At 43.5% G+C, this 27,444-nt stretch overlaps 1 protein-coding gene across 1 annotated transcript; it reads right to left on the minus strand.

Annotated features, from left to right (window-relative positions):
* Positions 1 to 1,743: 1,743 nt before the first annotated feature.
* LOC132386028 (uncharacterized) lies at positions 1,744 to 26,522 on the minus strand. The gene is made up of 7 exons (XM_059958312.1): positions 26,455 to 26,522; positions 25,645 to 25,741; positions 22,456 to 22,559; positions 18,005 to 18,092; positions 10,610 to 11,346; positions 5,839 to 5,965; positions 1,744 to 2,107 (listed from the first exon to the last, which is right to left on the minus strand). Exons 2-7 carry the CDS (start codon positions 25,702 to 25,704, stop codon positions 1,907 to 1,909), a joined length of 1,317 nt encoding a protein of 438 aa, XP_059814295.1. The 5' UTR covers positions 25,705 to 25,741; positions 26,455 to 26,522; the 3' UTR covers positions 1,744 to 1,906.
* Positions 26,523 to 27,444: the final 922 nt, after the last annotated feature.

Here is a 27,444-nt window from a genome sequence, read left to right on the forward strand (position 1 = left end):
ATGTGGAACAGGCCCTACCAGCCCAGCAAATAACCTACTTAAATCCATAATAATCACGGGACAATTTACAATAGCCAAGTAACCTTCATCCTGGAAAAAAACCCAGACACTCATGGGGAAGACATACAAGCTCTTCACAGTGGATGTCAGCGCTGAACTCTGAATTTTGACACCCCAAGCACTACGCTATTGTGGAGTCCTTTGATTAACAAAGTAAACATTTTAGCCACCCAGGGAAATGCCAGCAGGAACAGATTGTAGTGGTTATTACAGCTGTGGGCGATGGAGTTCAGAATTCACCACCCAGGGAATTGCCAGCTAGGAAACACTGCATTCATTTATTTATTTAGCGATACTGAGCAGAGTTGGTCCTTCGAGCAACACTGCCCCAGCAACCCAATTCACGGAAAAAGTTATAATGACCAATTAATCTAGCTGGTAGATCTTTGCACAGTGTTTGGAAACCGGTGGACCCAGAGAAACCCCAAGCATTTCACGGGGAGGATGTACAGAGACTCCTTATCGAATAGAACTCCAAACTCCGGAATGCCCCAAGCTTTGCACTAACCAATTTAATGTCTGGCCTGTGAATTATCATTTCATTCTGTAATCAGGGCCGATAGCCACCACTCTGTTATCAAAATGTAGCTTTACTGGTAATCCTGTCAGCTGAGAAAGTAAAAGCTGTATCAGGTTGATACTCGAGTAGATCAGCTTTGATTGGTCTCCTGTGACGAGCAGTGTTTAATAAATCACCTATTATTACAAACTCCAACTCCGTGAGGCTTTGCACCATCAGCCAGTTACAACAGTTGTGTCATCAGGGTCAGTAAGTAGTTCATCACAGGAATGTGGCTGAATGTGCCAGACAGCTTACAGCTTACCATCATGGAGAGGGATGTGAAGAAGGGAGAACTCTTATCTGCTTTTATGTAATGAACATCTTGAGGTTGTGGCATTTTAATTGAAGGAAAAATCAACAGCTTTTGCAGTCCATATTGTACTTGAATGATCCTGATATCAGAACTGTGGACAATTTATAGATCTGATCACAAGTTTGTAAAGTTAAGCTTGGGAAATAAATATTTGGAATCATATATATTGCGTTCACATATGTTGTTCCAAAATAAACTTAAAACCATCTATCAGCCTGCCAAAACACTCCTGTGTCAGTGAGTCCTGAAGAAATGCCTTCGATATGAAACTCTTGCTTCTTTACCCACAGATCCTGTATGACCTGCTGAGTACTTCCACATGCTGAGCAGAGGAAAATGAATCCATGTTGCTTGGCCGTCCAGGGAAGCACTATCCTCCATTCCATCCAATCCCGATTCATTCCCGAAGCACTCAGACATGTTCTTGGATTCAAGAGCATTTTTAAAACACTGATGAATGAAGTTCACTGCAGGGACACCCCAAAGGCTTTGGGGATGAACCAGGAATCAATACTTCGGCATCAACAACAAACATAACGGGATTTACAGAAGACAACAGTTTAATTAACAATTCAAAGGCAGTTAGCACCACACTTAACAGCAAATCAACACTAAATTAGCATTATCAATGTACAGGCAGAAAACCCAGAGCAACACACACAAAATGCTGGAGGAACTCAGCAGGTCAGGCAGTATCTATGTAAATGAGTAAACAGTTGACATTTCCAGCTGAGACCCTTCATGAACCTGATGAGAGGTCTAAACCTGAAACGTCAACTGTTAATTCCTCTTCACAGACGCTGCCGGATCTGCTGAGTTTCTCCAGCACCTTCTGTGTGTTGCTCTGGGAAAAGCTCTATAGGTTGTGTTCAGCAACACTGATAATGTAAGTGAAAAAACATTGCATGTCAGACAGCTACGTTGACATAGGCTTAGAAAATTATAACTGTTGTGAATTTGTTTCCTTGGTTCTACAAGTGATTGAAGCAGCCTTCCATCTCCAACAAATCTCCAAGAGGTAATGTCTCATTTGCACCCACTGGTGCTAGGCCACTAAACCCACTGAGTGGCGTGGCTGACTGATCAGAATGCAGAGTGTGATGGCCAGGGAAGAAAGGGTTTTCGTAACTCATCGGTTCAAGTGATAAGGTATCTGTTGAAGATGCATATACCTGAAAGAAAAAATGCAAAAGTTAGTTCATTTTAAATGTACCCTACAACACTGCCAGACAACATTAGCTAACACGGATTCAAAGCTACATTTCAAAGTTGCTTCTTTGCAAGTTACTACTTCAACAATCAAAGTAAATTTAACATCAAAGTATATGACACCATACAAAAACATCAAATTCATTTTCTTGAGGGTGTTCACTGTAGAACAAGGAAACAGAGAAAAATAAATATTGAAGGCAAGAGATGAAGAGTCATTGAAAGTGGATCCAGTGGTTGTGGGAAAAGGTCTGTATTCATGCAAGTGAAGTTAGAACATAGAATAGTACAGCACGTAACATGTCCTTTGGCCCACAATGTTGTGCTGACCCTCAAACCCTGCTTCACATATAACCCCCCACCTTAAATTCCTCCATATACCTGTCTAGCAGTCTCTTAAACTTCACTTGTGTATCTGCCTCCACCACTGACTCAGGCAGTGCGTTCCAAGTTCTCCCCTTTGGTTCAAGTCCTGATGGTTGAGGGATAAGAACTGTTCCTGAACCTGGTGGTGTGGGGCCGGAGTCTCCTGTACCTCCTTCCTGATAGTTGAGGGGTAATAACTGTTCCTGACCCTGGTGGTGTAGGTCCTGAGGCTCCTGTACCTCCATTTGTGATGGTTGAGGGGTGATAACTGTCCCTGAACACAAAGTGCACTGCAGATGCTGTGGTCAAATCAAGACGTACAAAAAAGCTGGATGAACTCAGCAGGTTGGGCAGCATCCATTACAAGGAGCAGTCAACGTCTCTAGCCCCTTGGTATGAACATCAAATTCTCCAACTTCTGGTAATTCCCTCCCTCTCCCTTCCCCATCCCACCTCTACTCTGTCTTCTCTTCTAGATGCCTATCACCTCTCATGACTCTGCCTTTTAACGGATGCTGCCCGACCTGCTGAGTTCATCCAGTTTTTTTTGTACGTCTTGTATGACTGTTCCTGAACCTGGTGGTGTGGGTCCTGAGGCTCCTGTACCTCCATTTGTGATGGTTGAGGGATGATAAATGTCCCTGAACCTGGTGGTGTGGGTCCTGAGGCTCCTGTACCTCCTTCCTGATGTTTGAGGGGTAATAACTGTTCCTGAACCTGGTGGTATGGGACCTGAGGCTCCTGTACCCCCTTCCTGATGGTTGAGGGGTAATAACTGTCCCTGAACCCGGTGGTGTGGGTCCTGAGGCTCCTGTACCTCCATTTGTGATGGTTGAGGGGTGATAAATGTCCCTGAACCTGGTGGTGTGAGTCCAGCTCAACTTGTTAAGGTGTTGTTCCTCTAACATGAGTGTGGCCTCATCGTGAAAGCAAGGGAGGCCACAAATTGAGAAATATCGGAATGGGAATGGGAAGTGATTTTAAAATGGAGGGCCACTGGAAGATTCCATTTTTTTTGGCAAACTGAGATTAGACGTTCAGAGATGCGGTCTCCCAATCTATGTCGGGTCTTACAGGCCACACCAGGAGCACCAGACACAGTAAATGACCCCAACAGACTCACAAGTGAAAAGTCGCCTCACACCTGGAAGGACTGTTCCTATACTAACAACATTGAAAATATAGGGATAACAGCTCAAAAAATCTCCATGACAGTTGCAGAATTCTTTACCAGGAGAAAGCTGATCTATAATATTCAACTCTAAACTGCTGAATCATCACACAACTCCCGGATTGATAAAGAAGATTAGGGATGAAGATGAGCTTTGTTTGTCACACGCACAGTGAAATGCACCAGAAAAAATGCTATAAAATAATCAGGCTTCTAGAATTAAACTGCTCAGAGCAATTAAATTACAGTATGAGCAATATATTTATACTTTCATCTATTAAATAGTCGGCTGTTCCTCTCACCCTTCTGTTTAGAAACTTACATTGAAACTTACTGTAGGCATAAAAACCTGAAAAAATCTCTACATAGGTTGAGTGAACTCGGCCTTTTCTCCTTGAAGCAAAGGAGGATGAGAGGTGACCTTTTAGAGATGTACAAGATGATGAGATTGCCCACACATTGTTTGTGTGGATAGTCAGAGGCTTTTTCCCAGGGCTGAAATGGTTGCTACAAGAGGACACAGGTTCAAGGTACTGGGGAGATGGCAGGGTTAAGTTTTTTACTCAGAGAGTGGTGAGTGCATGGAATGGGCTTCCAGCAATGGTGGTGGAGGTGGATACGATAGGGTCTTTTAAGAGACTTTTGGATAGGTACATGGAACTTAGAAAAATAGAGGGCTGTGGGTGACCCTAGTAAGGTAGAGACATGTTTGGCACAACTTTGTGGGCCAAAGGGCCTGTATTGTGCTGTAGGTTTTCTATGTTTCTATTGAGTCTGAGAGCCTCAAAATTCATCATCAGGAAACTGCCCACTTCTATAAAGTTCAACTCAGAAACTTTTCTATTACTGAGAAACGCCAGGGCCAGCCTCCTGTATGTGTGGTACAGAAGGTCGGGACGCCGGTTTTTGGTCGATACTGGGGCTGAGATCAGCGTTTTACCTCCGACGAGTTACGACACCCGCAGCAGGGCACCGGGTCCCCCCGTGAGGGCTGTGAATGGCAGCACAGTAAGGACCTATGGCACCTCCTGACTATCGTGGACCGGTTCACGAGATGGCCAGAGGCGGTCCCGCTCACCGACACCACCTCCGAATCTTGCGCCCGAGCCCTGATCGCCACCTGGATATCTCGCTTTGGTGTACCGGCCCACATTACCTCCGACAGAGGCGCCCAGTTCACCTCCAGCCTGTGGTCAGCTACGGCCAGCCTTTTGGGGACTCAGCTGCACCACACCACTGCCTACCACCCACAGTCGAACGGGCTAGTGGAGCGTTTCCACCGTCACCTGAAGTCGGCCCTCATGGCCCGCCTGCGAGGAGCCAACTGGGCGGACGAGTTTCCCTGGGTCCTATTCGGCATCCGCACAGCACCCAAGGATGACCTGCACGCCTCGTCGGCCGAGTTGGTATACAGCGCGCCCCTGGTCGTCCCCGGGGAGTTCCTACCAGACCCATGGGGGCAAGAGGAAGATCCCGCAGCAGTCCTGGGCAGACTACGCGAGAAGCTCGGTAACCTGGCCCCCATACCCACTTCACAGCACGGGCGGCACCCGACCTGCATACCCAAAGACCTACAGAACTGTAAGTTTGTGTTTGTACGAAGGGGCGGGCATCGGCTACCGCTGCAGCGGCCATACGAGGGGCCGTTTATGGTGCTCCGGAACAACGGGTCCACGTTCGTGCTGGACGTTGGGGGGAAAGAGGAGGTTTTCACAGTGGACTGCCTCAAACCGCCCCATGTGGACCTGGTGCAACCGGCCAAGTTTCCGGCACCTCGGCGCAGAGGCCGACCTCCCAAGCAGGTTCTGGCCCAGACTGTGGACATTGGGGGGTGTATCGCCGGTTCTGGGGGGGGGGGGGGGAGTTTATGTGGCAACCCATTTCCTGGCACATCCGAACCGGCTCACAATTAGATAGCCTACGGGGGTTTGCGAGCACAGAGCTTTGGAGCCTCTGCGCCACGGGGGGCAGGTCAAGAGAGACTTAAAAGTGAGGCTGAGGATTTCGAATAAAGTTTTTCCTTCGACTGCAGTTACCGACTCCGTGTTGTAATTTTAGCGCTGCGTGTAGCACACCGCTACAAGATAAACAATATTTTGAAAATGTCAGATCATTTTATTCTATCATTAAAAATATATGATGTGCAGTGAAGCTTACCATGTCTGGATGGGTACCCTGGTGAACATGATAGGAGACTTGTCTCACCAGCTCGTCAACAGACAGATTTGAGAGAGTGCCACCATTTTCGTCTTTCACTTTATTAATCAAAGAGTGCAAACTTGTTCTGTAACAATAAAAGAGATCGAACTAATCCAATTGCAGCCCAAAAAGACGCTCTAGCAATTTAAAAAATCACCATAAGCACAAAGAGATAATTTATAGAGATCAGCTTTATTTGTCACGTGTACATCTAAACATACAGTGAAATACATCTTTGTGTTTTGCATTGAGAATATACTGGGGGGGGGCAGTCTGTAAGTGTTGGCACACTTCCGGGGTACCCACAAGTTGCCAACCCTAACTTGTACATTTTTGGAATGTGGGAGGGAACTGGAGTACCCAGAAAAACCTATGCGGTCAAGGGGAGAACATACAAGCTCCTTACATTCAGGGATGGGAACTGAGGCCTAATCAGTGATTGCTGGCATTGTAAAGGGATTGTACTGAGCACTGAGTATTCTGCATGGTAAATAAATCGATGTGCCATCCTCACGTACATAAAAGCTTTCTCAGGATAGGTGCAAGTTTTCATTTGTGATAGTGTTACGTATCCCGTAACTGGATAACTCACCAGCAAAGATAGAGAGGTCCGTTGGAGTCTGATGGCACTATTTTCAAATGTTTTATTCAAAAGGGGAGCACAAAAAGCAGTGTTAATACAAACATTCAAATTGTATATATCAGTAAAACTCAATCTAAAGTGCGGATATAGCAATAATCATCATTATGAAATAATCTCGACTGTTGTCTAGGGGATAATATATTGTCCGTTGGAAATATAAAAGTCACTCAGAAGTCTGCAGACTTTTGCTCTCCGGCTGGGTTTCATGTGTTTAAGAGGGGTCGGTGAAAACGAAAAGAGAACTTGCCCGGGTCTTTACGCAGTCACTCCGTAAAATCAGGGGAGCGTTGTTTTCCCCGTTGTTAGTTCGAAGTCCTTCTCGGTATTATCAGCCACCCACTCCCCAGGCAAAGGAGTTAGGAGCGCACGTGGCGTTGAGTGACTTCCAGCTCTCACGGGAGCGTTGAGCGATCGAGTTCTTCAGGAGCGTCTCTCTCTCTCTCTCTGGGGTTACCGCCTCTTGCAGCCCCCTTTTATCTTTACCTGCCGAGTTGTGGCTGTCCATCAGAGTAGGGTGATGCAATCTCCACCCCCACATTGTTCGAGGGTATTCATGCCCATGATAGTTGTCACGTAGCCGGGACATGCACGTCACACAGGTGCCTCTAAGAACAAATGGTCAAAACCGTTGCATTGTCTCTCGCTTCCGAGACCCGAATTAATAGCGATCTTGTGATTCTCTGGAAGGAGGGGGCCGCTCCCACTCCTTCGGCCCCTCAGAGCTGTGGTACCTTCATAACACTAGTAATTAGCTTTCAAACAACAGTGGCAGTGTTTTATAATTAAAGTGTCTGTCAGTTAGGTGTGAAAGAATAGAAAGAATCAGGATTTTTGGTGTCAGAACCGGTTCATCATTGTCCGAGGCTAGTATTCAAGCTATGCTGCCCAACATCTCTTTTAATCCTAGACTAATCTTCGAGCCATCCTGCCCAGCATCTCTGATTTAATCCAAGGCTAATCACAGGGCAGTTTCCAATGACCAATTAGCCATCCAACCCGTACATCTTTGGACTGTGGGAGAAAACCAGAGCACCTGGACGAAACCAATATGGTCACAGGGAGAATGACAAGCTTGTTACAGGCAGCGAGGCAGCTGGTACTAAAGCGTTGTGCTGACCACGGCGCTATTGTGCCTCCCTGATGGTTGTGGGGTCATAAATGTTCTTGTACCTGATGTGTTGGACCTTAGGCTCCTGTACCTTCTCCCTGATCTGATAGCAACAGCAAGAAGTGAGCATGTCCACCTTTGGCCAGTGCCATCTTCTCAGTATAGTTCAGTGAAGTTCATTTGTTATTAATTGATAGTAACTTTAGCAATTGCTTACAAATGGATTTTTAATTTCTCTAAGTACAGAATTGCTGCTTGGTACATGGCTGAGTTCAGGAATGATGGAAAGCAAAGGAATGTAGTGCCTTCCAGGATGGTACACACAAAGTGCACTGGAGATGCTGTGGTCAAATCAAGACGTGCAAAAAACTGAATGAACTCAGCAGTTCGGGCAGCATCCGTTGAAAGCAGTCAACGTTTCAGGTTGAAACCCTTTGTCAGGACTAAAGAAGGAAGGGGGCAGGGTGGAAAACCAATCAGAGGAAAGATCAAGGAGTGGGGGAGGGGGTAGGCAGCTGGAAGAGGAGACAGAGTGAAGGTGGGATGGGGGAAGGGAGAGGGAGGGAATTACCGGAAGTTGGAGAATTCGATGTTCATGCCAAGGGACTGGAGACTACCCAGAAGGTATATGAGACGTTGTTCCTCCAACCTGAGTTTGGCCTCATCATGGCAGTAGAGGAGGCCATGTATGGACATACCTGAATGAGAATGAGAGGGAGTGTTGAAGTGAGTGGCAACCGGGAGATCCTATCTGTTGTGGCGGACGGAGCGTAGGTGCTTGACGAAGCGGTCCCCCAATCTGTGTCGGGTCTCACCGACGGAGAGGAGGCTGCACCGGGAGCACCGGATGCAATAGATTACCCCAACAGACTCACAAGTGAAGTGTTGCCTCACCTGGAAGGACAGTTCGGGGCCCTGAATGGTGGTAAGAGATGAGGTGTAGGGACAGGTGTAGTACTTACACTTGCAGGGATAAGTGCCAGGTGGGAGATCTGTGGGGAGGGGCATGTGGACCAGGGAGTCGTGGAGGGAACGATCCCTGCGAAAAGCTGAGAGGGGTAGAGAGGGAAAGATGTCCTTAGTGGTGGGGTCCTGTTGAAGGTGGCGGAAGTTGCAGAGGATAATATACTGGATCTGGAGGCTGGTGGGGTGGTAGGTCAGGACAAGGGGTGACGGGAGGATGGGGTGAGGGCTGAAGTGTGGGAAATGGAGGAGATGTAAGGGCATGATTGATGACGGCAGAAGGGAAACCATGATTCTTAAAGAAAGAGGATATTTGAGAAGTCCTGGAACGGAAGGCCTCATCCTGGGAGCAGATGTGGCGGAGACAGAGGAACTGGGAATAGGGAATGGCATTTTTGCATTTGGCAGGGTGGGGAGAGGTATAATCAAGATAGTTATGAGAGTCAGTGGGTTTATAGAAGATGTCAGTGGACAGTCTGTCTCCAGAGATGGAGACCGAGAGATCGAGAAAAGGGAGAGAAGTGTCCGAGATGGACCAAGTGAATTTGAGGGCTGGGTGGAAGTTAGAGGCAAAGTTGATGAAATTGACGATGAAAATGGGTGCAGGAAGCAGCAACAATGTAGTCGTCAATGTAGTGAAGGAAAAGTTGGGGAGTGGTACCAGTATAGATTTGAAGCATAGACTGTTCCACATAACCCACGAAGAGGCAGGAATAGCTGGGGCCCATGCGAGTGCCCATAGCTACACCCTTGGTCTGGAGAAAGTGGGAAGAGCCAAAAGAGAAGTTATTAAGTGTGAGTACCAGTTCCACCAACCTGAGGAGTGTGGTGGTGTTGGGGAACTGGTGAGGACTATTGTCCAGAAAGTAGCGGAGCAGGCAGTTAGGCCATTTAGCCCATCGAGTCTGCTCTGAATGATCCTTTTTTCCCCTCCTCAACCTATTCCCAGCCTTCTCCCCCTAAACTTTGATGCCGTGTCCTATCAAGAACCTATCAATCTCTGTCTTAAATACACCCAATGACATCTTAATGTCAACAATGTTATGTAGCGCTAGGGTTCATATTTTCTGTGGACAGCCACTTTAAAATGTTGGGAGAATGAGTCTGGCTTTTGGACACTGTTTGTACTGCTAATGAGAGAGAGAGAAGAAGAAAGGCACCCAGCAAGGATGTGAGAGAGAGACAAAGATTTAAAGTTATGGCTCCATGGCTGATTATTTACTTTGCTCCAAGGACACTTTACTTGCCTGCTTGTAAGATTCTTGCTGAGACAGCAAGGCGGGGCCAGGTGATGGACGGCTGGTGCCCTGCAAGTGATGATAAAAAAAGCAGGTCTGCTAAGACACAGGCAGACATGCCACGGGACACTGAAAGAGCATTGTGCACTCAAAGAAAGGTGGGGGTTTGGAGGGTCGATTTGGGGGAATCGATCAGAGGCTCACAGTGTGTGAAGGCAGACCGGAGGGGGCTTGTGTGTGTGTCCACCCGCGCCTGGGTGACAGGGTCACCACTGAAGAACGGTCTGGCCGGGAACAGAGGGGTCACAGTCGGTGACAGCAACAGCACAACTGGACAAGAAGACTCCAACATATTATTTCATTTCTGCTGTTTCGGTAATCTGGTCATGGGGTACGTGACAACAATTACACTGCCAGTGAGAATATTTCTGCTGATCAGAAGCTGAAAGGTTCAAAGCAGATATCAGTCTATTTGCCCCTTGGTTGAAAACTTGCTTTTTGACACCATTTTATTTATTTTTTTTGTTTTAAGACATACACCTGATAACACCCCCTTCCGTCCAACGAGCCTGCGCTGCCAATTACACCCATGTGAGCCACACATCTTTGGAGTGTGGGATGAAACCCACAGTCAGAGCAAGAATGCACAAACTGTTTAGACAGTGGTGGAATTTAACCTGGGTTGCTGTCACTGCAATGGCATCGTGAAAACCGCTGTACAACCTTGCCGCTCTAGGCAAGACATTGTTTTTAATGCTTTTGAAAATTACAACTTACTTGCTTATTGTAGGAAATTTGAAGAAAAGCTGTTTCATTACGGTGTGATAGGACGACCGTGGTTCATCGGTCTGTGCACTGTTGGCACAGGCTCCAACAAATGGCCCCGGGGCTTGTAAAACCTGCAGATTATTACCGGACTGTATAATTGGCTGTGCAGGTGACAAATGGTTGAAGTGTTTGTTAAACGAATTCATCTGGGTACTGTAACTCTCAAATAGATTGCTCTGTAGATTCCCAGACACATGAGATGTCTGTAAGCCAGAGAGGGAAATATCTGGATTTGCTTCAGCTGAGGGATTTGTCATTTCCAAACCTCCAGCAGCAAGCTGAAATGATTCATCATGAAACTGGTTTTGGTCAGTAAACATCCTAAGTTCCAGTTCAGGGTCAGACCAGCTGCAATCCGTGAGTGGAATGGGTTGCATTGTTGGAGGATTTGTGTAGTTCGGTGGCCAAGCCAAAGGTATGTAGGCATCTTTTGCTGTCCTCGGTAATGTTTCAGCGTTAATGCCTTGAGTTCTGGATCCTGGTGAAAACCATCCAGCTTCAGCAGAGGCAGACGCCCCAGCAAATCCGACATTCTTCCTCATTTCAGCCCTTGTTGGAGATGGTGATGATCCCTGCTGAATTTTAAAATTGTTGATACCTCTGAACTGAGGTGGCACCAATTCACTGGAGTCTGTGTTAGGTACACCATCAGAATATTCTCCTGATTCCTGTGGCGAAGAGACAGCCTAGAAAAAATATAGTTATTAGTAACACAAAAGATTCTGCAGACACTGGAAATCCAGAGCAACACACACAAAATGCTGGATGAACTCAGCAGGCCAGGTAGCATCTCTGGAGAGGAACAAATAGTCAATGTTTCAGGCTGAGACCATTCATCAGGACCTCTATTATAATCATTAGTAACATGTCGAATCCACATCGCTTGGGGCTTTTTAACTCAGATATATCTAATCATGATGAATTAACTGAGTACCCAAGTTAGCACTGACCAGCTAAAAGATGAAGGAATTAATGATTTCAGAGTTAATACTGATTGTGGTGGGGTGCGGGGGGGGGGGGGGGGGAGTGGAGAGGAGCTCAGTGGGTCGCTGGGAGAATTGTGGAGAATTTCTGAGAGGTAGAGCAGTCGGTACCAGGAATGAGCTGCTAGAGGGTAGGAAAGAAGGCAAAAAAGGCCAAAGGACCACAGAATCCCCAGCAAATGATCAGGCTGTTCGGTCATCGCCTAAACCAAAGAAGGTGCCTTCCTGAGCTAGTCTCACTTTGCCTGTGTTCCTCTCTCTAAAACCCTGAATTTGTCCAATTGTCTTTTCAACATTGTAATTATACTGTATCTGTCTCTACCACTTGCTCCAGTGGTTTGCTCCATTTATGCAGCTCACTCCTCTGTGAGAAAACTTGTTTCTCTGGTCCCCACTGCCTAACCGCTCTCACCTTAAACCTACTTGTGCCCTCTAGTTTCACTCTCCTTCCCTGAGAAAGACTTGACCTTATCCAAGCCCCACATGAATCTCTACAGAGGTCACCAATCAATACAACATCAACGGATAAACCCAATTACAACACAATTGTTAATCAATTAACAAGAATTGTCATTTTTACCTACTAAGTCTTAAATTTAATTTTCAGCAAGAATTTAACTTACATTCTAAGTCTTTTGTTTTATTTTTCTGGAAGAGCCTTAAAGAATTACATTAATCAAAGATCTCCCTTTTTTCCCTTATTTTGGGGCACCAGGCAAGACTGTCCTCTTATTTGATATTGCTCTGGAACCTTTAGCAATTGCTATTCAAGAATCACATAATATTTTTTGCATGACCTGCAGGAATGAGATACATCTACTATCCAAGTCAAATCTTGTATATTTCTAATCCTGAGAAATCCATTCCCACAGTTTTATCTTTGTTGGCTCAGTTTAGTAAATTTTCGGGTTATAAACTGAACCTTAATAAGAGCGAACTGTTTCCTCTAAATATGCAGGTTCCAATTTATGGACATTTATCCTTTAAATTGGTTACTGACTATTTTATATATTTAGGGGTTAAAATTACAAAAAACATAAGGATTTATTTAAAGCTAACTTTTTACCTTTAATTGATCAGATTAAACATTTGTTTACTAATTGGTCTCCAATGTCTTTGTCATTGATAGGTCGGATCAATGCTAAAAAGATTATTATATTATCTAAATTTTTATATTTATTTCAAGCAGTACCAATTTTTATTCTGAAATCTATTTTTGTCAGTGTTGATTCTAAAATTTCTTCTTATATTTGGCAGAATAAAAATCAGGCTAGGCAAAAGATATTTACAGAAGTCTGAAAAGGAGGGTGGTCTGGATCTGCTGAATTTTAGATTTTATTATTGGGCAATCAATATCCGCTATTTGAAATATTGGCTGTGGGACATGGATATGACTTCAAACCCTCACTGGGTAAATCTTGAATGTAAATCAGTGGGTTCTATTTCAGAGACTTCGCTTCCCTTTGCTTTTGCGAAATTGTATAAAAAATTAGATAATCCAATAGTTAAATACACTTTATGAATATAGTTTCAATTTCAGAAATTTTTTGGATTGATTCAAATTATTCTAGCAAGTCCAATTATATCTAACTTGTATTCCTCTATTATGGACCAAGCCTATTTGACTTGGAAAACTAAAGGTATATTAAGATTTTGTGATTTATTTTTGGATAATTGTTTCGTGTCATTTGAACAATTATCTAACAAATATAATTTACCTAGATCCCATTTCTTTAGATATTTACAGGTTAGAAACTTCTTAAATACCATCCTTCCTTCTTTCCCGAATCTATACTCTATGGATAGGTTCGAAAAAATTTTAGATATAAATCCTTTTCAGAAAGGAGCAAAGGCAACTATCTACAATATAATTATGAAAATACATTCAGATGCATCTAATAAAATTAAAAATGATTGGGAAAGGGAACTTAAGCTTACCTTACCTATCGAAAAACGGGAAAAAATTCTTCAATTAGTTAACTTATCCTTTATATGTGCTAAATATTCATTGATACAGTTCAAAGTAGTAGACAGGGCCCATATGTCTAAGGATAAATTAGGTCGTTATTATTCTCATGTAAGTCCAGTGTGTGATAGATGTCTCTGAGACAGCCTCTTTAACCCATATGTCTTGGTCATGTTCAGCTTTGAAAAAATATTGGGAAGATATTTTTGACATTATTTCAACTGCTTTGAATAGTGATTTACAACCTCATCCTATTACTGCAATTTTTGGTTTACCAATGATAGAACCACACCACTTAACCTCTTCAGCGCCCCGGATAATTGCATTTCTTACATTAATAGCTAAAAGATCTATTTTGCTGAATTGGAAAAAGATTAACCCTCCCACCACATTTCATTGGTTCTCTCAAACTATGTTATGTTTAAACTTAGAAAAAAATCAGGTGCTTTATATGATCCATCAATTAAATTTGAAAAGACAGAGGCATTTTATTCAACACTTTGATATAATGTGATTTGACCTCTTTCCAAATCTAATCCCTTGTGTTAATATATGTAGGGAGGTTCCAAGTTGATGACACTAATGATTCTTTCTTATTTTTGATGTTATAAACAGCCCATTTTTTTTCTTTTTTCAGTTTAGATTAGTGGTTTTTTTTGGGGTATATTTTCTTTTTTTCTTTTTGGATATGTTAATCTTTTTAATGTATTCTACATTTGTATTCTAACATTTTTGGGAAGTTTATTACCTTTGTATTAACTGAATATATAATTATATGTTATCCATTAACAATGTAATCCCAACAAATGTGTAGTAATATTATTATGTTATATCCATTATTTTGATATTAATAAAAAGACTGGAAAAGAAATAAATAATTACATTACTGTGCCAAGCTAGTAGAGTACCCAAGACTTTTGCACAATACTGTATTTGTCAACATGGAGCAGAGAGCGAGTTTGTAAATCTGGTGGGAAAGGATGTTGGGAATGGTGATGGTGGAGCACAACAAGAGGGGTGTGGGAAAGGTGGCAGAGGAGAGTCAGGGTGGGAGGTGATGTGGGTGCAGACACACCCAGTTCTGCAAAGTCATTTGATTCCAAACAATTGGTTTACTCATCATTACAGAAGGCCTCACTGGTGCTTCCCACACCGTTCCCTCTCCCTTCTCCTTTTCCCAACCATGATTCCTCTCTCCGCCTCTTTCCCACTCAGTCCACAATAGAGACATGAAAAAGGTTGGCAACAGAATCAGGTTTATCATCACTCATATATGTGATGAATTTTTTTTGCAGCAGTATAGTGCAATACTACCAAAATTACTACAGTACAGTGCAAAAGCCTTAGGCACTTGCTATATAGAAATATGTGCCTAAGACTTGCACAGTATAGTTATTACGATTTTCTTTCACCTGGGATAGTGGTCACCAACCTTTTTAAGCCCAGGATCCCCTACCTTGGCCTTAGTGAAAGGCAAATTTGACCCCAGATCGATTAGTTACACGCATGTGCACCAGGGCAGAAAAGACCTTCAAGGAAGTAAAACCCCACAACCCGTTAGTAGAAATAATGTATAAACACTAGGGGTGCCCACTCTTTTTTTGCACCATGACCGGTTTAGTATTCACAATATTCTTGTGGACCGGCCTATGGGATGGTGTAAATCATGACTGCAATACACCGATACGTGAAGGAGATTCCTTATGTCCAGTCTGTTCCGCAATTTAGTTTTTGTGGCTCTCAGCACTTGATTCTGTCCCGCTTGCTCACGTTTTTTCCGCTGGAAAAATACTCAACGGGCTTGTCTTTAAGTGCAGGGTGCTTGGACTCAAGGTGTCAAAGCAGTTTTGAATGCTTCATTGTCTCATTAGACAGCGTCCCGGCCTGAACTCCAACCTCCCGCCTGCCCGCTGCTAGCCGCCTTTGGCCAGGTGCGGCTGGTCGTGGGTGGGGTGAGCGGACAAGGTCAGGGCTGGAGGTCCCCATGTCAGGGCCACGGCGGTCGCAGTCCAGAGAGAACGAGCAGGGAGTGCGACAGGGTGCCCGCCCCCCTAGTAGGATCTACTGGCCAACAAAACTTTGTTTCAGTAGATCGCAGCGAGGTAGCTGCTTTGCTACTTACGAAACCCTGAGCCCGAATTAGATCATCTGTGAATATTTTAGCACCAGGTTCCCCACGAACATTTGGTGTGCTAAACAGGTTTAGAGGTAGTGCCTTTCTCTCTGCACTCCAGGCCGGTAGCAACGATACTTCTCGCCAGCCGTGCAAGGCCAACCAGTGACCCTGGTGTGAGGGTGTCACTGCGTTTAGGCAACTGAAAAGATCCAAAATGGCAGCATGATGCAGCTTGCAGTAGCCACTCCAGAGCTGATTATCTGTTATTTGTGAAGTGGGGTGCCGTGCGCAATCATAATCGATTGAAAACGGATGTGGGAGCACGGAGGAACATCTGGAAATCTCCAGGAAGACCTTCTTCGTTGCTGCTGCTGATGTGAGGTCCGGGACTCTGCTGGGAAGAACAGGCCCCGAGTCCTCAGGATTGCGTTGCAGGTGGCCGGTGGCGGGGCCGTCTTGATACGCTCAGCAGAGGATGTTTGGAGTAGCTGTGCCGGAGGGGATGATCGTCGGCTCGGAGGTTCGACGGACTCAGAGTCCACTGCGGTCAAGTCGCTTTCGGTGTGCTGCGTCTGCGAAGCTGGATTCAACAGAGCTTCCATTGTGCGCTGCATCTGTGAGGCTGAGTCAGGCTGTGCCGTGGAAGTCCATAGCGGGGGTATTCCCTTCTGCTGCCGGCATGGGATGGCGAGTCTGTCGGGACCCTGTGGACTTGTGGAAACTGTCTGGTGATTTCTTTTGAACTTAGTCTTTTAATATCTTTGGACTATTTTTACTGTGCCTATGGTCTGTTTTTTTTAGAACAATTATGCTATTGTTTGCACTGATGTAACTATATGTTGTAACTGTGTGGTTTTGTGCAGGTCTTGTAGCTTTAGTTTTTGGTCTTGTTTATCTGGTGGATTTGGAGCTCCTTTCCAGGGAACGCACTAATACAGTAGCGTGATATTAATACACAGCAGCCTCTCCAGACTCTGGATTGGGGATTGCCAAACGTTATGTGGATTTTCTGGTGTAGTCTGTTTTGTCATGTGCTTTTGGGATATCATTCTGGAGGAATGTTGACTCATTTTTAACTGCATTGCGTTTGTGGTTTCTAAATAACAATAAACTGAATGTGAATCTGTTGACCTTGCGTGTGTTCAAGTTCAACCGTGGGCTGACAGGGAATGAGGAAAAGTGCAGCTGACTCATACTGAAGTACACTGTGTAGTGTGGGGGAGCTACGCACATGCACACTGGACAGAAAGAACGGAACTAAAACTCTGCAACTTGGAAACAATCTCTCAACAGCATTTGTATCTACTAGGAAAGTCTCAAAAATCCACCAGTTGACCGCAATCCGCCGGTTGGTGACCACTAACCTGGGATAACTAGTTCAATTTATACTATTATTTACAGTCTGTCAATTAAGCTACACTGTGAATGGCTGTGAAAGGAGGAACAGCATCCGAACGTATGTGTCTTTTTTATCCAGGTGTGTTAGGGCCAGGTGGAGGGTGGTGGCAATGGCATCATCTGTTGAGCGGTTGGGACGGTACGCAAACTACAGGGGGTGCAGTGAGGGGGGCAGCAGGGTCTTGATATGCCTCATGACGACCCTCTCGAAGCACTTTATGATGATGGATGTGAGTGCAACGGGACGGTACTCACTGAGGCAGGACACGGAAGACTTCTTCGGCACGGGGACGATTGTGGCGGCCTTGAAGCACGTTGGAACGATGGCGCTGCTCAGGGAGATGTTGAAGATGTCAGTGAGAACATCTGCTAGCTGGTCTGCACACCCTCTGAGCACTCTACCAGGGATGTTGTCTGGTCCAGCAGCCTTCTATATCGGAAGGGTTCTTCTCACATCAGCCACGGAGAGACACAGCACCTGGTCATTCGCAGGAGGGGTGGACTTCCTCGCCGCCCCGTCATTTTCTGCCTCAAACTGGGTGTAGAAGTTATTCAGAGCATTTGGGAAGGAGGCATCACCTGCACAGTCAGGTGATGTTGTCCTGTAATTGGTGATGTCCTGGATGCCCTTCCACATGCAGCGTGTGTTTCTGCTGTCCTGCAAGTAACTGTGGATTAGCTGGGCATGTGCACGCTTTGCCCCTCTGATGGCTCGGGACAGTTTGGCCCTTGCTGTTGTTAGAGCTGCCTTGTTGCCTGCTCTGAAGGTGGAGTCACGGGTCCTCAGCAAGAAGTAAGAAGACCGAGGCAAACACACAATTTTTCCTTTGTTATGATAAAACTCAAAATGCTAAATAAATGAAAAAAAAAGACCAGCTCACCTGGATCAGATTAATTTGCCGTTGAATTCCTTTCATTCGTCTCTCCCACATATCAAGGCTAGCGATGACTTCCAGTGAATTCACATTCCTGTAAAGGTGCATTCAGAGACATTTTAGCCTACACACTACATCGGATAAATCTGTAACCAAAGCTTTTTCTCTTCATTTTGACCCTTCATCCACACTCAAAATGGCATTTTCATTCCTGAAACCACAGATTTTCAGAAACGGTCTCCAAAATGTTTATTTTTGAAAATGCTGGATTGGCCAGATCAGTGTGCTTGGGGTAACCGGAAACTTCTGAAAACGCTGTCAGATGGCAGAGAGCTATTTCATTGTTTTCTTGAACGCAACCTAACAATTTCAAAACAGATGGCAACGAAACTGACACCAGAAGAGTTAGAAATGTACTCAGCAAATACTTTGACCCATAACTTACTGAATAAAAAAGTATACAGACAGTCCCCGGGTTACGTATGAGTTCTGTTCCTGAGTCCATCTTTAAGTCGGATTTGTATGTAAGTCAGAACAAGTACATCTGGTATTATTTAGCTAGTCAAAAATCTCTCTTAGTATACAGTATACATTTTACCTTTCAATGCATATAACACACTTAAGAAACGTATGTATTCCAATAATTTAACCACTGCGTTGCTTAGTAATAATTGTAGCTTTTATTGGGGCAAGGCTTTATTTTTTTTACGAGGTCAAGTTGCGAGCTCGACATCAACCCGGCACGGATGGTACAGGAGTCACTGGATCAACATCAACCCGGCATGGAAGCGGTCTGTCACTGGATCGAACCCGACACACTCCGTTCTCCAGCCTGGTGCTGATCTCACTGCACCAGCCAACCGGAACGGGGGTGGGGTGTACTGGGGTTAGGGTGAAGCTTACTAAGAAAAATTTAAGCCAAATACAAAGTTAAACACTCAACACAGTGTCAATGGCAACAACTTAAAATGGTGGACTGTGTTCTCCTTCCTCGGTTCGTAAATACAAGCTGTACGTAAGTGGGACATTCGTAACCTGGGGACTACCTGTACTCACTTTGCCATTTTCTGTCCTTGCTTGTATGAAGATGGTTTACCTATTTATGCAAGTACTTCTCTGACAATAGATGTGTAACAGCCTAATGTAACATTGTATGGAAATACAAGATAACACTGATGCAGACATGTTTTATAGATCTAACAAGGTGCTTTATTAATGCAACAGAGTTTGTCAGTTCTTCAATGCTCATCATCAGCCGGGTCATACTGTCCACGAACTCCCTGTCGGTTGCCTCCGTACACTCCAGTATTTGTGTTTTTTTTTACTGCGCAAAAGCCAACAGCCGTCCGTCTTTTTAAGTTTTTCTAGTCTGTAACTTCACAAATGCACACTTTTACGGAAGAGTCAACACTAAACATGTCACTTGTTTTCAGTAGATGTGTTCTGAGCATGTGCAGGAAGAGGAGATTCGCCAAAATCTCTGTTTCAATGTGGATAGAGATGTTCTTAAAAATGCATAGTGTGGATGCCTAACATTTTTACGCTAAATCGGTGTTTTCAAAATTATCCGGTCTAGTGTGGATGTAACCTTACTCTTATCATAACAACAGTGAATTTGCATTCCCGTAAAGGTGCATTTAGTCATCTTACTCTCAATGCAATAGTCATAACAGTTCACCAGGAGTATCACACTTGCTGCAAGTATTGGCCAAAACGCCAAGTGTGATTGAGTGTGCCTTAATTGTGAATGTTTTCTGAACATGAGAAATATTTCAACAGATAACATTAGGTAGGAATTGAAATTTTCCTATTGATTGTCATTCAGCTAACTGTATCATTACGTTGATGTTCAATCAGTATTTAACACTTGGTCTCAGCTGAGTCTGTGCTAGTTATAATATTCAAAGACTGCAACTGGAATTGATCTCTGAATAAAACAAACATACAAAACTATACAGCTTGGTTTTCAAAGTGCTTGATACCTGATTCATGCTCATAAAAGACCATTAAATATTTTCAAGCTTAATTGTTATAAATTGTTAAGGATTTTATTTAGAAGTTGCAATCACAAAACTGCTGCAAAATCAGGGGTTCCCAACTTATCCCATTCAGGGATTAATTTTCTGTAAGAGAAATGCTGGGCTTGCTGAATCTCTATGTTTCTGAGTTTCATGTCACATAGTGCAGGCTTACATGATTGATGACACTGTAAAGTGTTATTCACTTTTTTCCCTGTAACAGAGGGAGAGAGGAGGGCACTGATTGACACCGAAATTATTAGTTACTTGTTTATCAACGCAATCTGTTTAAATTGCCTTTGCAATATTTTAATTTTTGCAACATTTTTAATTGGTCTTCAATGTGTCTGACAAAAATGTATTTGATAAGCTTGCTGCATTGGGATTAAAGATCACTGGTGCAGTTCTGGGAACACCCAGGTGGAAACACATGAGGTCACGGGGAAAATGTACAAAATTTCTTGCAGACTGTGGCAGGAACTGTTGGTGCTATAAAGGTATTGTGCTAACTGCTACACTACTGTGTCATAATGACATCTCAAGCAATATCTGTTCCTCTGCTAATGCCCTCAAGTGGATTATGTATTTTTTCAGTCATGTGGCTATTATGTGGGAACCTGCTACATTTAGAAGATGCATTTACTACAATGTAGCAATAACTGAACTTCAAATAGACTTCACTGGCAGGAAAGTGCTGTGCACCATGTGATGAGATCTAAAGGATTATTCTAAAGTGGACTGTTCCTTTAACAAGAAAGAGAGAGAGTGAACAGCTTATGTACTAATTCAGCAGCAGGGAGAGAGTCTGTGGGTTGCCTTGGGAACTGAAAGGTGGAGCTATACGATGGACAACTCGTGTTCAGCACTTGGAGATATATACAAGGTCAGTCGACTTTTTAATCAGACACACAGGAGACACACGATGTCAGAGGCAAGGAGGACACTGGTGAGTTTTGTGTGCCCACGACAAGGGTGGGGTTTTGCTCACAGTGTGGACAAAGGAGTGACCGGTTGAACCCTTTCGGTGTGTTCAACCCTGGCCTGGGTTGTGGAAGACAGGCATTCTACTTCCAGTGGTGACTTTGGATAAGTTTCAGAAGGAGGAAGATGTGGAGGATCGCATCTGCATTGGGAAGACTCTTTCTCTCTCTCTCTCTCTCTAACTACTCAAAACAAATTCCAGAACTGAACTGATTACTTACCATACACCGTGAGACTGTATCACCTAATCACCTGAGCTGGGGAAGCCTGGGAACCTTATTTACTCACCTATATATGTGTGTATACTCTGCTAACCTGTTTATTTTATCCTGTTTTATATTACTTTATTCACGTAGCTACTAATAAAATAGAGTTTGTAATGGAAAGCTCAGACTCCAGGTTTGTCCATTTCTACTGGTTCTTTTTAACCCGTTACGGGGTATGTAACAACCTTCACAAAGACGTAAGTGTCAGGCTGATTATTATACTGCATACAGATTGCAGTCATTGCCTTTTCAGCAGGATGAGAACATACTTTATACTTTATTGTCACCAAACAATTGATACTAGAGCGTACAATCATCACAGCGATATTTGATTCTACGCTTCACGCTCCCTGAAGTACAAATCAAAATAAAAATAATTAAAAAAATTTAAATTATAAATCATAATTAGAAAATAGAAAAGGGAAAGTGAGGTAGCACAAGTCAGGTCCGGATATTTGGAAGGTACGGCTCAGATCCGGGTCAGGATCTGTTCAGCAGTCTTGTCACAGTTGGGAAGAAGCTGTTCCCAAATCTGGTCGTATGAATCTTCATGCTCCTGAACCTTCTCCAGGAGGGAAGAGGGACAAAAACTGTGTTGGCTGGATGGGTCATGTCCTTGATTATCTTGGCAGCACTGCTCCGACAGCGTGCGGTGTAAAGTGAGTGCAAGGATGGAAGATTGGTTTGTGTGATGTGCTGGGCTATGTTCATGATCTTCTGCAGCTTCTTCCAGTCTTGGACGGACAACTTCCATACCAGGTTGTGATGCACCCTAGAAGAATGCTTTCTACGGTGCATCTATAAAAATTAGTGAGGGTTTTAGGGGACAGGCCAAATTTCTCAGAAAGTAAAGGCGTTGGTGAGCCTTCTTGGCAGTGGACTCCGCTTGGTTAGACTGAGGGACAACATCATTGTGCAATCATATTCACAAATATTTCCCTTGAATTGCTTTCTCATGTTCGGAATGGTGTTAAGGAAGATTAATCAGAGCATCGGAGGTTATGGGGCAAAGGTAGGAGAGAGATAAAGGAACGGCCGAGCAGACATGATGGTCTGGATGGCCTAGTTCTACTTCTATGTCTTATGGTATTTTCAATTCCAAAACCACATGAATTAGCCCAAAAGCCACAAGACAGTAAGAGCTGACTAACATGGGTACACTGTAAGCTGTGAAGTCTACAATGAAACTTACCGAGTTTCCAGTGTTGTATAGAACTTCACATTGTCCACAGCCTCCCGATGCTGGGGGTTCAGAAAATACAACTTTGTGTATTTCTTCCATTCCTGTATTTGAGACTGTAGCAAGAAATTTAAAGAGTATACAGATGTAAATGTTAGCACTTTCAATTTTTAAACAATGTATCAGCAATAACTGATTGAGGTCCTTTGCTGGTCAGGGTTCACCATGGATGTTGTGTCCTAGGTGTCTACATGATATACAGCCCAAGGCAGTTAATATGGAGAGCAAGATGTTGCCCATGTAGCAGACTCCCCCTCTCCATGCCTCCGATGAACCCAAATGAACAGCAAAGACCAATACAGTTTGGCAGGAGCTGCCAGTCAGTGTTGAACTCAATTGCCCCATCTGCCTGAAGCAACTGGTTTTAAGGCACCAGTAACCTGTCTTGGTCTCTTCTCCTGTCAGAAGAAACAGTTCCACTAGACTTTGTAGCTAAGCCACATGTGAAAGCCAGGAACTGGACTTGGTTGTCAGAGGCTATTTGAGATGCATGCCATTGGAAGAATTTAACAGGTAGTGGAAGCTTATCGCCGCTATGACAATCTTATGGAACCAATAACTGATTATTGGTTATCTACCGATACTTACCCAGATATCAACTTAAACATCTAAGGAAAACCTCATGGGTGAAAAAATACTGTGTTCAGAATGTAAGTTATAATTGAAGTGATATATCAATTATATTGGCAATGTCTCCACAACTCCCTTGTATTCTGGAAATACAGGATATGCTCCAACCTTATAAAAAAATTTGGTTAGAGTTCAGCTGGAGTACTGTGTAAAGTTCTAGACATCGGACTATAGGAAAGATGCCCGATTCAGAATCCCTGCCATGTCATGATATATATATATTTTGTGGCAGCAGTGTGGTGCAAGACATAAACAAATATTATAAATTACATTAATAAATATATAAACAGTGCATAAACTGAGCAGAATGGTGAGTCTGTGTCCATGGACGTTTGGAAATCTAATAGTACTCGAGAGGTTTCAGAGAGGATTCACTGTTAAAATTGTCCATAGGATGGAGAATTTCAGTTGTTTCTCTACCGTGGAGGAGGTCAAAGTAATATAAAATTATGAGTGGTACAGACAGGAGATCTTTCTACTTATCAGGGGTGAATAACATCAGAAGACAATGCTGGTGTAAAGGGTTAGGAGATTTAGAAGGGATCAGAAAAAGATCTTTATCCACATAAAGAGTGGCAATTACAGTGGTGCTAGAAATTTTTTTGAAAACTGTAGAATTTTTTTTATTTCTCTATAAATATGACCTAAAACGTGATCAGATCTCCACATGTCCTCAAACTGGATAAAGTGAACCCAATTAAATCAATAACATAAAAACATTATACTTGTTCATTTATTTATTGAGAAAAATAATCCAATATTACATGTATTTGTTGGAAAAAGTACGTGAACCTCTGGGGTAATGCCTTCTACAAAAGCTATCTGAAGTCAATTGTCCCAATCAATGAGATGAGATTGGAGATGTGGTTTGTAGAGATGCCCTGCTCTATGAAGAAAGACACAAGTGGTACACCTGCCCTTACACTTCCTCCCTCACCACCATTCAGGGCCCCAGACAGTCCTTCCAGTTGAGGCGACACTTCACCTGTGAGTCGGCCGGTGTGGTATACTGCGTCTGGTGCTCCCGGTGTGGCCTTTTATATATTGGTGATACCTGACGTAGACTGGGAGACCGTTTCGCTGAACACCTACGCTTGGTCCGCCAGAGAAAGCAGGATCCCCCAGTGGCCACACATTTTAATTCCACATCCCACTCCCATTCTGATATGTCTATCCATGGCCTCCTCAATTGTCAAAATGAAGCCAAACTCAGGTTGGAGGAACAACACCTTATATTCCGTCTGCGTAGCCTCCAACCTGATGGCATGAACATTGATTCTCTAACTTCCATTAATGTCCCACATCCCTTTCTCACACCATCCCTTTCTTTATTAGTATTCCCTCCCCTTTTACTCTCTCTGCCCCTATCACAATTACACTTTGCCAGCTCTCCATCTCCCATCGGTGCTCCCCTGCTCCTTTCGTTCTCCCTAGGCCTCCCGTCCCATGATCCTTCCCTTTCTCCTACTCTGTATCCCTTCTGCCAATCAACTTTCCAGCTCTTAGCTTCATCCCTCCCCTCCTGTCTTCTCCTATCATTTCAGATTTCGCCCTCCCCTTCCCACTTTCAAATATCTTACTATCTTTCCTTTCGGTTAGTCCTAACGAAGGGTCTCGGCCCGAAACGTCGACAGTGCTTCTTCCTATAGATGTTGCCTGGCCTGCTGTGTTCCACCAGCATTTTGTGTGTGTTGCTTGAATTTCCAGCAACTGCAGATTTCCTCGTGTTTGCATGAAATACTGCATTACTGCTTTCTCAGAACTATGGCAGCATATCCACCCTACAGGTGTGCTATGAAAAGGACTGAAATCCTGCATTATTGTTTTCTCAGGGCTATGGTCCAAGGGAAAGTTAGCCAGATTTGTTAGCAGGATCACACCTTTAAGTACATGGACAAAGTATTCAAAGTAGGATTGGTGGAAGCCCACAGTAACAGTGGAGATACATGGGAACTGCTAAATTTGAAAGATTAAGGAGGGATTTTTTTCTGTTGAAGCAAAACTACAATCATATATGAATTAAGGTAATTACAGAAATAAAAATAACATGCTGCAAGAAATTGCTCAACGCATCTGAGGTCAGCTCTTCAGGCATTGCAATCATTTAATTTTAGTATTTTAATTGCTGAAAATAGAATTAAACACAATTCATGATATATTAATTATAGTAACACATACAAAACGCTGGAGGAACTCAGCAAGTCAGGCAGTATATAGAGAAAAGAATAAACAGCTGATGTTTTGGGTTGGGACTCTTCATGAGAACTGAAAAGTGGAGTGTTTATTTCCCTGCATAGATGCTGTATAACCTGCTGAGTTCCAGCAGCTTTTTCTATATGTTACTCTGGATTTCTAGTATCTGCAGAAATCTCCACACTTTTCACAAGCATATGATATTAATCATGTTCTCAAATGCAATAAACAGGGACTGTAGCTTTACTTAATTGCTTTTGTATGTTCTGCAAGCGTGGACTTGGTACCATGTAGGCAGTCGCTACCAGTAATAAATACCTGAACAGACAAGAGTCTGGTTGCCGACTCTTTGCTCTTTGCTTTTGTGTTGCCATGCATTTTCTGCAATTTCTTCTTGTCACTGGTCTGCTTTTCTCTGGAACCAATAATTACTTTGATGAGGAATATCTCAAGAAGAGTTGAACATAGCCATATAATCAGGTACATTACAGTTCAAAAAATATCAATCAAAATCAATATATTTAATTATTTAATATAACTCCAACATTGAAAAGCAGATTTTCAATATTTAAAACAATTATCAAAGGCTCTCTATTGGTCGATCCTGACCATGGACTTTGGATATTGCTGTCAGTGTGGATGATACACAAGTTACGATATGCAGAGCAAGCAGTTGCCTATTCAGCAGGCTCCAACTCTCTATGCAGGAATGGCAGTAATGCAATTTGGTACCTGCAGCATCACAGGAGTCACCAGTCAATGTTGAACTCAACATATTACTGCTTTAGGGACATTAGCTCTGGATTTTACCCCACGGTTTACTCCCGAAGTCCTCTTCATGAGTGTGTACAGCTGCAAGGCAGCGGAATTTGAGATCAGTTTTCCTTCTCCTAGATGAGCTACCAACGAGCACCATTTGTCCGCCAGGTTTAATAGCTAAACCACATGTGAAAACCAGAATCTGGACTTGGTTGTCAGTGTCTATTTCAGATGCACACCACTGGGAGCATTTAATAGGCAGTGGGAGCTTATCCACACTATACCGTCTTTCCTGGCTATGATAACCTTAAGAAAACAATTAAACAACCTTAATGAATGTATAAACTAATAATAGCATAGCAGGAATACCTCCTTCCTTTTATTTTCTTAATGTCTCCATCAATTTCATGTATAGTTTTCTTGTTCCTGAAAAGAAAATCGGCATTTAAAGTTTTTAAAAACCTGTTCACATCATCAATCTTTTGAATTGCTTTGGCATCTGCCATGAGCACTTCATAAAAAATTTATTTTAGTGATATAAAGCATGGAGTCGGCCCTTCCGGGCCTTTGGGCAACACCCTGATTTATTGTGATCACGGTACAAATTACAATGAACCAAATTGACTTTGGTTGGTTTTTAAATGCGTCTTTGGACAGTGTTTAAAAACAGGAGAACCCAGAAGAAACAAAAACAAGTCACAGGGAGAACATACTCCTTATGGGCAAAGATTGCAACTGTACCCAGTTCTTCTGTAAACCATTGTGGTAACCGCTACACTACAGTGCAATGGGAATTTAACCCCAGTTTGGCTGTACTGTGGGGTGGGAATTGAACCTGACTTGCCTGTATTGTAAACTATTGTGTTAACCACTACACTACTGTGTGGTGGGAGTTTCTCCTGGGTCGCCTGTACTGTAAACTATTATGCTAACCACTACACTACAGTGCGATGGGAGTTGAAACTGGGTCGTCTGTACTGTAAACCATTGTGCTAACCTCTACACTACCATGTTGCACATTTCTTCTATAGGTGGTCACCTTTTTATCTACAGTGGTCAGAGAGGGGTGGGTGAAAAAGAGACTTGGGCTGGTTGTCCATTTTGGGCATGGCTGTTAGCACTATGCTATTACAGCAGGGTTCAATTGCCTCTGCAATTCCTGCCAATGTCTGTAAGGAGTTTGTACATTCTCCCCATGACTGCATGGGTTTCCTCCCACATTGGTTAATTGGTCATTGTAAATTGTCCCATGATTAGGTTTGGGTTAAATCAGGGCTTGCTGGGTGGCACAGCTCAAAAGGCCAGAAGGGCTTGGTTCACAATGTATCTTGATAATTCTTTTTTAAGAAGTGATTTCTC

This window comes from Hypanus sabinus (assembly GCF_030144855.1).
Source record: "Hypanus sabinus isolate sHypSab1 chromosome Y unlocalized genomic scaffold, sHypSab1.hap1 SUPER_Y_unloc_5, whole genome shotgun sequence".
NCBI classification, from domain to species: Eukaryota; Metazoa; Chordata; class Chondrichthyes; order Myliobatiformes; family Dasyatidae; genus Hypanus; species Hypanus sabinus.

Bases quoted from the DNA above. Each gene is read 5' to 3' on its own strand.
- LOC132386028 (XM_059958312.1), bottom strand. From the start codon at position 25,704: ATGCATGGCAACACAAAAGCAAAGAGCAAAGAGTCGGCAACCAGACTC. The intron at 18,093-22,455 runs GTAAGTTTCATT...GCACCTTTACAG, and splicing joins TATACAACACTGGAAACTCG to GAATGTGAATTCACTGGAAG. The intron at 2,108-5,838 runs GTAAGCTTCACT...TTTTTCTTTCAG, and splicing joins AGGGTACCCATCCAGACATG to GTATATGCATCTTCAACAGA.